We start from the raw sequence: 14,343 nt of genomic DNA, 5'->3' as shown, positions 1-14,343 counted from the left end.
CTTTTTAAACCATGTTTACTAAGCACAAGTTGTGTGAAGAAAGAAAGGACTTATTCCCTATAAAACCCTGGGCTGTTGGGGGTTTGGGAGTCTGCTTAGGTTCCCATAGGACTTGATGCTTGCCTTTGTCAGTTGCTCAACGGGTACATTCATTCATCTAACAAATACTTCTTGAGTGCCTACTGTGTGCCAGGCTAAGTGCCGGGGATATAACAGTGATCAAAACTCTTTACCGCATGGAGCTTGTGGGTACAGTGAGTGATAGGGGGAGAGACAGACAGCAATCAAACACATTATGTTGGGTACTGATATATGCTCTGAAGGAGAACAAAAAGCATAATAAATGGATAGAATGTGGCTGGGGAAGAGAGCTGCTGTTTTAGACAAACTGACCTGGAAAGTTCTCTCTGATGAGGTGACATTTGGGCAGAGATCTAGAGGAGATGAGGGAAAGAACTAGGCAGACATCTTAGAAAAAGTGTACCACGTAAAAGGAAGGTCTCTCTGAGGTGGTGATGTATTGTACATATCTTTAGTTTTCACTTTGGCCTTGTGCTGAATGTAGAGACCTTTATTGCAAATATTTGTGGAATACATACAGGTAGTCAGCCTTTTTCACTTCAGGTCTACTTCAGGTGTTCTCTGCAACCCTGGTACTTGGAGAGTGAGCTATGGAGAATGTAGAAATGGGACCAGGATGCAGATTATTTAAGCAAAAAGCAACTCTTTGTTTACCAAAGCCTAGGTTAGTAGTGGACTTTCTTCTGCATGAAAAGATACCCTTATAACAGGTATAACAAGAAACAGTATTATCAACTAAACCTGTTTTGTTTTGTTGTTATAAATTTATTTTATTTTTGGCTGCATTGGGTCTTCATTGCTATGTGCGGGCTTTCTCTAGTTGCCACAAGCGGGGGCTACTCTATTGCGGTGTGCGGGCTTCTCATTGCAGTGGCTTCTCTTGTTGTGGAGCACAGGCTCTAGGCGTGTGGGCTTCAGTAGTTGTGGCTTGCAGGCTCAGTAGTTGTGGCTTGCAGGCTCTAGAGCACAGGCTCCGTAGTTGTGGCGCACGGGCTTAGTTGCTCCACAGCACGGGGGATCTTCCCGGACCAGGGCTCGAACCTGTGTCCCCTGCATTGGCAGACGGATTCTTAACCACTGGGCCACCAGGGAAGTCCAGTTTGTGTCACATTTAAATGCATTTTATTAATCAAAAAACATTTTATATATGTGAAAAATACATGTGAATATGGGATATTATTTATTCAGGTCACAGATGATGGTTGCATGACAACATCTAGCACTGTGTAGAAAATACTGAACTCAATAAGTACTAGCATCAAAACAAGATTCATTATAAAAACCTTAATATTTTTTTCAATAAAGGAATATTTACAATATCAGATCAGTCCTTTACAACTATGTTTTAGCTTCCAGTCTCTAGTCATTCATTCATCCAATATTTATTGAATGCTTTCTGCATGCCAAGTTCTGTTCTAGGAGTTCCAGATTGTCAAAGCCAGTAAAACACTTGTAGTTGATCACATTAGGTTCATTACTCAATGCAACAAGAAAGAGTGTACACCATGAGGAACAGTAGGGCCTCTTAGGAAGCGAGTGTTAGAAAAGTCTTGTAAGATTTGGGCTTGAGTTAGGTGATTTGTGGAAGGGTTTAAGGAGTAGGGCCTTGCTGGGTGCTGTTAGCAGATGGGGGTAATTTTATGAGTAAGCATGTTAGTAAATCTTATCCAGGAAGCCAACATGTCATTGGTCAAGAGGCAATAGTCACCCAAATCAGCCAGAATGTAGATGTTGGTCATTATTGTGATTTGGACAATATTTATATTCTGTCTGTGTTCAAATGTGATTACAGAGTGTTTTTGTCTCGATATATCGAGGTCACACAGTGGCCTTGTTTGATGTTGCTGTTCTGCGAAATTGTTCATGTTCTACAGAGTGCCGGTGCGTAGCTGTGAGTGCTGGGCCAGCTCTTGAATGTCAGGGGCTGCTTTGCTTTTTCTCAAGCTATAGCTATCAATAAATAAATAAAAATCCCTGCCCACATAGAGCTTAAATTCTAGTGTGAAGAGAGAGACAGTAAACATAATAAATTTATCATGTAAGTTAAAAGGTGATTAGTACTATGGGGACGTGCACAGGATTGGGGGGAATGTGTTCAAGAGAGAGGAAGTGGCAAGGTAAATCAAGGTTGGTCTCACTGAGAAGGTAACAGACAGGTAAGAAGCTGGATCGAGGAGTAGGACTTTATATCCCCACCATTGTAGGAGCTTCTTTACTTTCAGAGATAAAGGAATCGACTGGAGAGTTTGAACAAAACAATGATTTGATTTGACTTATTTTCCAGTAGAGCTACTTGGGCCATTGTGTTGAGACTAGACTGCAGGTCAAGGGGAGAGGAAGCCGGGAGACCAATTAAAGGCTTGCAGAGTGGTCACAGTGGAGGGGCTAAGAAGTGATGTGGTTCTGAATGTATCTGAAAGTGGAGCTAGTAAACGGTGCTTAATAGATTGGATGTGGCTTGTGAAAAAGAGAAGAGTGAAGGATGAATCCAAGATTTCGGTTCTGGTTGATCAAAACGATTTTGTTGCCCTTTCCTGAGATGAGGAAGACTTCAGGAGGAGCAGGTTTGAGGTGAGGGCAGGTCAGGAATTCAGTCTTGGATGTAAGTTTGAAATATGCTAGACACCCAGGAGGAGATATCAAGTGGGCAGTTGGATATATGGGACAGGTTTAGGCTAGATATGGGAATTTTCAGTGAATGGGTTATATTAAAACCACAAGACTAAATGAGATCACCTAGAGAGCGAGCATAAATAAAGTTCCAAACACCGAGTGCTGGAACACTCCAACACAGAGGGCTCAGGGAGAAGATGAGCCTGAGAAGGAATGGCGAGTGAGGTAGGAAGAGAATCACTCATTTCAAAAGATTTCTTGAGTACCAGGCACCAGCGTAGATACTGGGGTTGCAAACATTGTGGGGCCACTCACTGAGGTAGGGGACATGGGAGGAAGCAGATTTAAAGGGAAGGTTAATGAGTTTGGTTTTAGACATTTTGAATTGCAGGTTGTCCTGTGGGACAACCAGCAGGAAGTTGGAAATTTTGGTCTGGAGCCTAGGGAATTCAGGACCAGAAAGAGTCATGACCATGTGAATATATTTAGCTTTTATTTTTTTGAATATTTATTTAATCCTTAGTAAATGGCCACATTCAATATCATAAATATACTCTGGAGAAGGTGATAGTGATATTTAAAACCATGTAAAATATTAACCCAAAAAACTGTGACACAGGCTGGCCACTGCTTATATTTAGTTTCCCTAAGGGGTTCCTGTCTTATACTTAATTGGTCTTCATTTGCTGAAAATCTTTTGAAAAGTTCTTAGTTAATATCCATTAGAAATAGAGCTTATCAGCCACATAGCACAGGGAGATCAGCTCGCTGCTTTGCGACTACCTAGAGGGATGGGATAGCGAGGGTGGAGGGAGACACAAGAGGGAGGAGGTATGGGGATATATGTATATGTATAGCTGATTCACTTTGTTATAAAGCAGAAACTAACACACCATTGTAAAGCAATTATACTCCAATAAAGATGTTAAAAAAAAAGAGTTTCTCCTTTACACATACTTATATATAAATTTACTTGGACTAATTAATAAAAAGAAAAGCATATATATTTAAAAAAAGAAATAGAGCTTATAGCTTGTAAACATTCTGAATAAGATCGTATTTTAAAAGGGAGGGTATTTTAATATGCCTATGTTTTAATATGTTAGTTTCTTTTCTATAGTGGTCAGTTAGAGTGACCTTATTTACAAAACCTCCTTTGCTGTCACAAAAGGTGTGAAAGGAAACTGTCTTGTTTTAGCTTGTGAGTTTTTCTAAACACTTAAATATCCTCTTGCAGATGATTGTTACATTACCTTTCTCTTCTGTGGTTTGTCATTACAGCCACTGTATGATGCCGCTTACCTTACAATGTACAATATCTGCTTCACATCCTTGCCCATCCTGGCCTACAGTCTACTGGAACAGCACATCAACATTGACACTCTGACCTCAGATCCCCGATTATATATGTAAGTTGAACATATGTAAGTTAACCCCCCGCCCCAGACTTTCAAAATTGTGGATTTCATTTTATCTACAGGTAGGAAGGACACAGAACTGCCCTCCTGGTTTGATTACATGGTTCTGTTCTGCATTTTTAGCTACTTAAACCAAACCATCCAGCTGGAAAATGATGTATTTCCTAGGTATTGATATATGTCCTGTAGTTGAATGGGTATGAATTATTTAGTTCAAAAATCAGTAATTCCTAAAACTTTGCCCACATTGTCATAGAGTTCTAGAGTCTTGGATGGAGACACAATAGTTTAACTACCTGCCACCCCCCACCTCCCCCAAGAAGGGCCACACAAAGATCTCTTGTAGTTTAGAATATTGATCCCTCCCTGTAATGGATTGAACTGATGATGTTATGTTAGGCTTTCTCTTGTAAACTGCCCCTGAAATATAGCCTCCGGAGTGCTTTGTTAGCTGCATTCTAAAATGGCATTGTTGAAGAAAACAATTAAGTCATCAAGCCATTGTATTCATTTTGTGTTAGTTGGAAATAGATGCTTTTCTCTATGGGTGGGGGACTTGGCACTAGCCCCAGTTGCTTAACCTTTGATTAAATTAGATTTTTATAAGTGAAGCTTACAGCTAAAGATAAAGATATTAATTTACAGCAGGTTGTAAGCGTTGCTAAATAGTGGGTAGCAAGTGCAATAGAGAGACTTGGGTGTGATTCATTGGTGCGAAGCGAAGGTGCACAAATTTAAAGGATGACTTTAACCAGTATGACTCATGAAACTCACATCTAGGAATTGTTAGACTTAACCAGGTTTATAAAATTAGTTGTCATTTTAAAGGTATTTATTATAAAAAGTTTAAAACATGCAAAGAGTGTAGCAAAAATACTATTTATATAGTGAACTTCCCTGTCCTTACCACTCAGCTTCAACAATTATCAATTCAGGGCCAATCCTGCTTCATTAATAACCTTGTCTTATCTATCAAGGACTTATTTTGAAGCAAATATCAAACTATATAAAATAGTTATTTCAGCATGTATCTTTTACATGTACTGTTATAACAGTACACTATCATACCTAAAAATTTAACAAGTCATATCATCAAATATCCAGTCAGTGCTCAAATTTTTCCAGTTGACTCAATTTCTTTTTATGGCATGCTTGTTTGAAACAGTATATAAGGCCCATATACTTCAGTTGGTTAATATGCTTCTTGAGACTCTCTTAATCTGTAGGTTAACTTGGCAAGTTATTTGTTAACGAAACCAGATAATTTATCTTGTAGCATTTCCCCCAATCTAGAGTTTGCTGATTGCCTCCTCATGGCGGTAACATATTCTGCTTTTCCCTGTATTTCTTGCAAAGTGTATTGTTAGATCTAAAGGGGAATCGTAGAAATCTTGGTAGAAATCTTCCAGAGCATCAGCTCTCACACCTTCTTTTTTTTAAAAGAATGAGGACCCAGGGCCCAGAAATGACTTGCCTAAGGACACAGCGTGTAACAAGAGGCCAGAGCAAGATCGGATTTCTATCCTCCTGATGACCGGCCCTGTGCTCTTTTCCACAGGCTGGTGGTTTTCAAAGATTGAGTAGCAGTGTTCTGTTTTCAGACAACAACTAAAGTGAAGACCAGTAGTGCAGTTACTCTGGTTGAAGAGGGCTTTGGGTGGCAGTGAGCAGAATGCCTCCCGTTCAGTCCCACCAAGAGCTCTAGCTAATCGCCTGCACTCTGATCCCAGCTCTGCCACTGACTCTGTGGCCTTGCTCAGGTTACTTGACTGAGATGGGCCTCAGTTTCCTCTTCAGTAACAATAGATCCAATCACAATGTTTTGGGGGAGGATTAAATGAGTGACTACATGTAAAAACTTACAGTGGTGCCTGGCACATAGTAAGTTTTCAATAGATGGTAGCTATTAATCTTATTATTCTAATACCCTTCTCCACATAACTTCAGGGCTATGCTGAGCAATTTCTTTTTGTTTGTTTGGTTTTGGGTTTTTTTGGTTGGTTTTTTTTGTGTGTGTGTGTGGTACGCAGGCCTCTCACTGTTGTGGCCTCTCCTGTTGTGGAGCACAGGCTCCGGACGCGCAGGCTCAGCAGCCATGGCTCACGGGCCCAGCCGCTCCGCGGCATGTGGGATCTTCCCGGACCGGGGCACAAACCCGTGTTACCTGCATCGGCAGGTGGACTCTCCACCACTGCGCCACCAGGGAAGCCCCGAGCACTTTCATACATTAAGAATGTTGAAAACTTGAAGCAAGCCGTTGAGTACAAATTATTAAGGGTTTCCATGAAGTTTTAGTTACCGCATGCAGGTGTAGGTCATGAATTTTTAAGCAATGTTGCATAGAGGGCATACTTGCCACATACGATGGAGAAATGAAAGCCATAGCATACCTATCACCCAGCCCAAAATGCAGCTTCCTGCCTGCCCGCTCTGATGAGACTGTGCTCTCAGCCTGTCACTGTATTGGAGATTGCTCTGTTACTCTGAGCATTCCTTTGTAAATGTGAAGCTCTAGTCTTCATATGTGTCTCTCTCTGCATTTGTACCACTTAATGTTACTTGTGACCTTGTGTAGCATATTAATATCACCTTCGGGGACTTAGTGACACAGGCGTTTACCAAAAGTTTTGATGTGAAATGTGACATAATTGGATCTTTTCATATTTTTTGAGAGAAATTTGAAAAGTAAACTGTAGTTCTTTTCTAGAGGGTAGAGGCATAGTCTGTTTCTTATACAACTTTAAAAGGCAAAAGAAAGGTCCTGGTACAGCTACTGTCTCCCATTGTATGGAGGTGCTCAGGCCTGTGCTGCTGGTCAACCGCTCCCCCCCCCCCCAATCTTCACTCCCTCGTGTTGCCCCTCACGTTGGCTATCATATTCTGAGTTAACAACAGGTTCATCATTCACCTGAGCGCAGCTAGAAAACCTCAACTATAACCCAACACACCATGACTCCCCTTCCTTTCTTCCCATGGCATGTAATGTAAATCCAGTGACTGGCTGGAAAGACAGGAACCACTTCCTGCCTCAGCCCAAGTCAGTGACTCTCAAAAGCCTCATTGGCTGGCAGTTGCTGGGCCCTCCTTGCAAGGATCTTTAAGGGAGGTGCCTTCCCTGTGGCTCCCAGTTGCCTTGGGAACACGACTTACTGGCTGTGGGGAGAGCTTGTTTCTGGGAAGCAGCTATACCTCTTTCCCCCTGCAATTTTCCCAAGGCAAACAGCAGCGTATTGCTTTATGCATCCCCCTACACTGCTGATTTCTGTGTGCACCTGGAAATCCTAGTACGCAAAAGTTGCATAATTGCTATTTTTTCAGGAAACCCTACAGCACTCCATACAAACTGAACAAGGATCAGTTGTATTTACATCACAAAGGTCTTTCTTATTCATTACAGCCCAGTGACATTCTTGGTAGTATTGGCAACAGGTGTGCTATTTCAGTGATTACATACCTTTTGATAAATGTTAAGAGGAATTTGAAATAGAAGCTAAAAGAATTCCATGCACAGACCCATCTTCTTTTTGCCCCATTAGAGTTGTTAGCCTTCTTCAACATTCTGACTTGTACCCAGAAGACTGCTATTTTTGACAGATGTTAAACTTTTGATCTGGCCACCTGCCATTTATCAAAGCATGGCTGTACAGCTTCAAACATGTTATTTGACTCAATTTTTAAAATATAAAGGCTACCCCAAGACCTAAGAAAGGTTAAATTCCCAGGCAGAAATCTTGATTAAACAAAATATTTTAACAATCATAGTTGCAAAGCCATGGTAGCTTGGTTGAGAGCATGTGATTTAAAGTCACATCAGTCTAGGATTGTATACTAGCTCTGTCCCTTACTAACTGAGTGAACTCTGGCATACTGCTGTACTAGTGGTTCCCAAACTTTACTGCACATTACAATTACCTGGGGAGTTTTAAAATTATCCTGGTTGCCCAGGTTACACCTCATGCCAGTTAAATCAGAATGAGGGTGGGAGCCAGACATCAATGTTTTTAAAGATCCCCTGGTGATTCTAATGTGCATCAAAGTTTGGAAACCATTATGATACACCTTTGTGAGGCTCATTATTTGTAAATAGTAGTGATAAGAATACCTATCTCATGTGGGTTTTGTGTATACAAAAATGGACAATGTAAAACTCTTAACCCACTTTTATAAGCGTATAATAAGTACTCAGTAAATGAGATCTTATTATTATTGTCAGTGGCCAGAATTTTAACTTAGAAGCACTTTGACAGTTTACTGCAACACCTCAGACAGGAGGTGATTGCACAAAGACAAACCTGCAGCTCGGTCTGGGCTTTTATCAAAAGCTTACCAGTCCCTCAGGGATAGCTCCCTTCATTCTAATAGGGTCAAACCCCATGCGCACCTTTGGCGTTTCACTGTATCTTTAAATTAACAGCCTACAGAGATTCATTAACTTGTGTTTCTTCCCATTTCTCAATAGGAAAATTTCTGGAAATGCCATGCTACAGTTGGGCCCCTTCTTATATTGGACATTTCTGGCTGCATTTGAAGGAACAGTGTTCTTCTTTGGGACTTATTTTCTTTTTCAGACTTCATCCTTAGAAGAAAATGCAAAGGTAAAAAAGAAAAACATCATTACATCTTTTAGTATTACAAGCATGGCTTAATTTTTTTCCATAGGCACTGGATCTATCATACACATACTCTAGCTGTAATCATTTTGCAAATTATTTTTCTAAAGGTATGGTATTTAGTTCTCACAGTGTCCTTAGAACAATAGAAGTGTTGAAGTGAGAAATCACTTCCTGCATGCACGGCTAACTAGACAGCTTATGTGCAAACCTCTGGAAGCTTAACTTGGCTGTAATTTTACTAGATGAACAGAGTTCTTGGGATTTCAGACTTTAGACCCATACACTTTGATGTGAGCAAGGCTTTTCCTGTTTTAAAAGAAGTGTCTGTCCCTACTCAGTTCTTACTCATAGTGGCCTTCCATGCTTAGAGTGGAAGGGGGTAGCTGCCGTATGTTTGCAGTATTTGCCCAATAATTAGGGAATTCCCTTCTCTTCCTCCTTCCTTTCCACATGGGAGCATAGTGTTTTCCAGAAAGGCTACACAGATCCTGCCAGTATCTTCCCAGCCAGCGACTACATAGGTCAGCACCTGCATTGGGGTGATTTTGCCCTGGCTGTGCTCTAGGAGAGAATTGCCAATGGGGTGAGGTCTTCCGGCAGCCACACAGTGGAAAATCAAACCCACCACCTTGCTTGCTGCTTTCACTATGTTCTTTGCTATTTCTGGGCTTCCTCTTTTATGGTCATTCATTGGTTATAATCATATGAAGCAAAGCAAAGGTTCAAAAAGACTTTATGAGTACACTGACTATGTCTAGAGCCGAGACAGTCAACATCTGTTACAGAAGTGATAGGCTCAGTGAATTTGAATGATACTTTGAAATTAGGTACTACAATTAGAACCTCTCTAATTTGGACTAACAGAAATCAGTTTAGTATGAATCCATTAAAATTATTAATCACTGAGTAACTGCTGAGGAAATACAGATCTAGTACTTTAGAGTAGACACATGTAGCATTTGCCAGGGAGACGGCCCTACTAAATCTCTCTGTGCATCCTCGGGCCAGTCCCTTCAGTTTTCCAAGTCACCTTTACCCAACAGTAAGAAGAAGAAATTCGATTTTATGATTTCTCAGGTCCCTTCAGCTTTATGACTGATTCTGTAACTCCAACTTTTTATTTTGTATGTATTTGCCACATAAATTGTATAGAGCTGACTGTACCCTCCTGCAATTCTATTGACATGGTTCATTTGCTCAGCAAAGTCTACTGGTGGTGCATGGGGAGCCTCAATCCACCCTGTGTCCAAGTCATCACTCATTTTGAGTTCATGAAGTCCAAATGAATTAGATTTTATTGTATATTGTTTGCTAAAATTACAATAAGTATAAGGACTACTATCAGCAATTAAATATAACACCATGTACGATTTGATCAAATCCTTTTTTTGCTATTAACCTTAATTTTTGTTTTTATTTTTTTAAAACCTTTTACATTTCATTTTCTGTTTTAATGTTATGCATTCAGATCTTGACAGCGTTTGGTAAGCATATGTGCCATTCATTGCCATCGTTTGGGTTTATATACATGGTATCTGCTTTTCTTTGATGTGCACATTCTGACAACTCTAATATTTACAGCCACAAAATTAGACTCTATTTTATTTGTTTTTTATTGAGATATAATTGACATATAACATTATATTAGTTTCAGGTATATAACATAAGGATTCGATATTTCTATGTACTGAATGGTCACCAAAGTAAGTCTAGTTACCCTCTGTCATCATATACTCTATTTTTAAAATGTGAGTTCATTTGTCTGCAAATTAGTCTTTATTTATACATAGAGATCTTTAGATCTATATTATAGGAAAAGCCTATATCAAACTCTTTAGATACAGGAGCCATCCAAATGAGTTGTTTTTATGAACGTTACTGTTAGTGGAATAGGGTTTTTCCTGCCTATATCACACCAGTGTGTTCCCTGTTTTATGCTTCATGGAATCACGAAATAAACCCTACCAACCACGCATGTGGTATACCTCTCCAAGAAAATTTAGGCTCACAGTAAAAGCCAGCATTTTGGCCTGATCTTTTGAGCAGATATTTCCCTAAACAATTTATACAAAAATCTTTGGCAATTACACTCAAGATTAAACTTGGCTGTTTATTTTTTTAAGCAAGCTTGTATATTCATGGTACACGTAATTGTTGAATGTTTTTCAGGTATATGGAAACTGGACTTTTGGAACCATTGTTTTTACAGTCTTAGTATTCACCGTAACTCTGAAGGTTAGATTTTTATTTATTCAAATATATTTAACACCATTTTTATAATACTTTCTGGTCTTATATCTTTTTCGTCTTCTAATCTTTATTTTTACTGCGAGTTGTTATTCAAGTCTGAATGCTTACTAAAGTTATGTGTGATATTAGAGATTTGGACATTTATATACTATTTGTGATCCATTTTTTCCAGTATATTGCCTATCCTCTTTTTTTTTAATACACCATACTTATATTGGAAATCTGTTCCTTCTTTCCTGCTATTTTTGAGATGTTAAGTGGTATATAAATGGGCTGTGTGTATGTGTGTGTTTCCATGTTAAGTACTTGAATATTTTTTAAGTTATATATCTGTTTAAGAATGCCAGTCCTTAAAGGAATTTGGGTACTTAAGACAGTTGAATATAGCTGTCCATGAGCAAGATATGTGTGCGAAAGAGCTTGGTAGTGATGACGTTTTGTATAATGTATTCATCACTGAAATTTACCCGTATTTGTGATGAAATGCATAAGAATATACAGCAGGTAACATACAACAAAGGCAGTTTTGACAAAATCATTGGCATTAACCTGCAGCCATGTAATAATGCTGCGTGCTGAATACTACCCTTGAGGTTCATGAGTTGGGACTCCCTTATAGTTGAAGGTATAATTAAAATTATTTTGATCATTCCAGTAATAAACACCTCACATGGGGTTCAGGAATGAGTACCTTTAAATGAATTCCAGTATATGCCCAGTGGCCAGAATTAGAATTCAGAAGTATAAATGACAAAGGACCTCTAATCATTTCCCCTCTGAATTTTTATACCTGCTTCATTTCTCGTACCGAATACAACTAACATGTTTGCATTATTCATCTACTATTTCAGTAATATTTTAGGACTGCAAAAGAAAATGTTACAATTCATCTCAGTTTAGCCACTTACTATCTGGATGTCCTTGGGCAAGTGACCTCGTTTCTCAGTACTTACATTTCCTCTTCTATAAAATGGAGATAAAAGTACCACCCACCTCCCTTAGGATTTTTTTTGTGAGAAGTCAATTAGTGAATACATATAAAGCAGTTAGAATGGGGTCTGGCACATAGAATGTGCTCAGTACAATAGATGCTAGTTGTTATTTACTATTATGTCTCATAGGATCATAATTTGAAAGGGAATCCTCCCCACCCTTTTTTACCCCTGGCCTTGCACATGGCCCCAGGGCTTCCAAGCACCCTTCATAGCTAAAGTTGGCCTTGCTGCAGCAACTTCCACCTGTCCCTCAAAATCCATCCACTCCCTCTTTTCTGCATGGGTATTACTGTGGCATGTTCCCTAGCAGCCAGAGGCTGGAAATTCAAGACAATGTTATCAGTATCCTGTTTATAAGTGAGCAACTGTTAACAGATTGCTGAGGAGCAGGGTGTCACAGCAAGTAACAAAACAAACACCACCTCCTCTTCAGAAATTAAATGCCCTGGATATTAGGCCATGTGGCCCAGAAATTTTAAGCAAGCAGAGTGGACCATACTTTTTATTTTTAGATTGCATTTGAAAATCCCAGGTGCCACAATCTGAAGAAACAAGCAGCCCTGGAAGAAACATGAGAGGATTAAAATCTAAGGCAACTGAAAATGTTATTAATTTAATGGAGTAGATACGGACTTTGCAATTGAAAAATTGCACACTACATAGACCCACAGTCCATGGCTCCATGATGCCTGACGTGTAGAGCTAGTTGCCTTTGCATTTAGTAACCCTCATCTGTTGTGTTTGAGCTCTCACGACTCCTTTGTGTAGTTTGTCTTCTCTTCCTAGCTACTCTCTCCCTCTCCTCCTGCTTTTCAGTATGCCTGCCTCCACCAGCCAGGCCTTCTCCTTCTGCCGTCAGCTCCCTGACCGCCACCACTTAAAGACGCGGGGCTCCAGTCTCTGGGATGTTACCATTACCTCATTCCTTGCCCTTCCTTCAGTAGTGAGGCATCTGCAGCTGTACTTGCTTGACCACACCTCCATGCCTGTACTCCTAGAGTCTAAATGCCTGAGGGCAGAGCTCTTTGAAAAGTCTGGGTTCTGTTCTTCTAGTGCCATTCTCTTCTGGTTGCCTGGCCCAAGCTAGATCCTCCCACAGGTATCATATTGTGTATAAGTTGTCAAATACCATCAGATACGGCCTGGTACAGTTTGTACTCATCATGAAATCTCTTGTGTTGTATCCTTTCAGCTCGCCTTGGATACTCGTTTCTGGACATGGATAAACCACTTTGTGATTTGGGGTTCTTTAGCGTTTTATGTATTTTTCTCATTCTTCTGGGGAGGAATTATATGGTAAGCTACTGTACGTGTGTAATATGTAAATAACAAAATACATATATAGGTACATTGTATATGCAAACATTAATTATACTTTTAAAGTTTTGATTATATAAGATGGCAAGTCTTCAATATTAATGGACTGGAAGTTACTTCTAGCCAGTAATGCTGCTATTTCAGGTAAGATTTCAAATGCAAGTATATAGACTGCACCAGTTACTCAAAAGACCTCCCTTCTGGTAGCCCCTGTCCAAATCTTCCGACCTGAAGGTGTGTAAACATCTCTCTGTGAAACGAAACTAATTTCTAGCATGACCTCCCATGTGATTTCCAGTAGAAATACTCATCCTATGAAGTTTCTACACAATATAGTGGCCAATAGATACAGTATTATCCATTTGGACCCTGTTCTCTCTTTATGGTATATTACTCTCCTTCTTGTCACTACAGATGTGCTCAAGAGATAGAATATATATCACTTAATACTCAGAGGGTTATATTTGAAATCACCGTCCCATTGTTTTGGGGGAGGTAAAGGTAGACTCTCTAGCTTGGATTTAAAGTTCATTCTGTTCATCTTGGTTCAGTAGATGTTTATTCAGAATCTGTTTTGTGTGAGGCACTCTATGGGATACAGAAATGAATAGCCTGTACCCCTGCCTCAAGGAGACTAGAGTCCAGTGAGGGGCACATAAGCTGTGATTGGGAGAGTTATAAGGAATGAAAATAAGTTAGATTTTCATCTCCTTTCCTTACTCCCAGAGGCCTATATTTTGTTTTTTAATATCACAGTTTTCATTAATTGGTGACTTCCCCTGACAAGGATGCCAGCGGCAGAGACCAGGACTAGAGTAAGCCATAGGGTAAGATTCTAGGAGTACATATTTTCACTGGTTTGAGCAAAATCATACGTACAAAACAGTCCATATTATCACAGAGATGTGGGGACCATGTTTATGTCCCTTGAGACTTAATTAGAAGAAACTCTTACTGTTTTGGAAAGCTTTTTAAAATAAAAGCCTCAAGAAATAAAAATACGGACAACCTAATCACTTATGGAAGTAGCAGCTTCAGAAAGTATAATTACAGCAT

At 39.7% G+C, this 14,343-nt stretch overlaps 1 protein-coding gene across 10 annotated transcripts in view; it reads left to right on the top strand.

The window, feature by feature from the left end:
- The window catches only part of ATP11C (ATPase phospholipid transporting 11C), a 173,895-nt gene that overhangs the window by 147,146 nt on the left and 12,406 nt on the right, over window positions 1–14,343 (top strand). For all 10 annotated transcript variants that reach the window (XR_007474695.1, XM_033403643.2, XM_033403638.2 and 7 more), the window contains 4 exons: window positions 3,976–4,103; window positions 8,572–8,707; window positions 10,895–10,960; window positions 13,163–13,266. Coding sequence is in view for 9 of the 10 variants with exons in the window: in XM_033403643.2 (XP_033259534.1) it covers window positions 3,976–4,103; window positions 8,572–8,707; window positions 10,895–10,960; window positions 13,163–13,266 (434 nt within the window). In the remaining variant the exon portion in view is untranslated. The remainder of the gene's footprint in view (window positions 1–3,975; window positions 4,104–8,571; window positions 8,708–10,894; window positions 10,961–13,162; window positions 13,267–14,343) is intronic.

This window comes from Orcinus orca, chromosome X, assembly GCF_937001465.1.
Source record: "Orcinus orca chromosome X, mOrcOrc1.1, whole genome shotgun sequence".
Taxonomy (NCBI): Eukaryota; Metazoa; Chordata; class Mammalia; order Artiodactyla; family Delphinidae; genus Orcinus; species Orcinus orca.
This window is presented reverse-complemented; position numbering and strand designations above follow the sequence as displayed.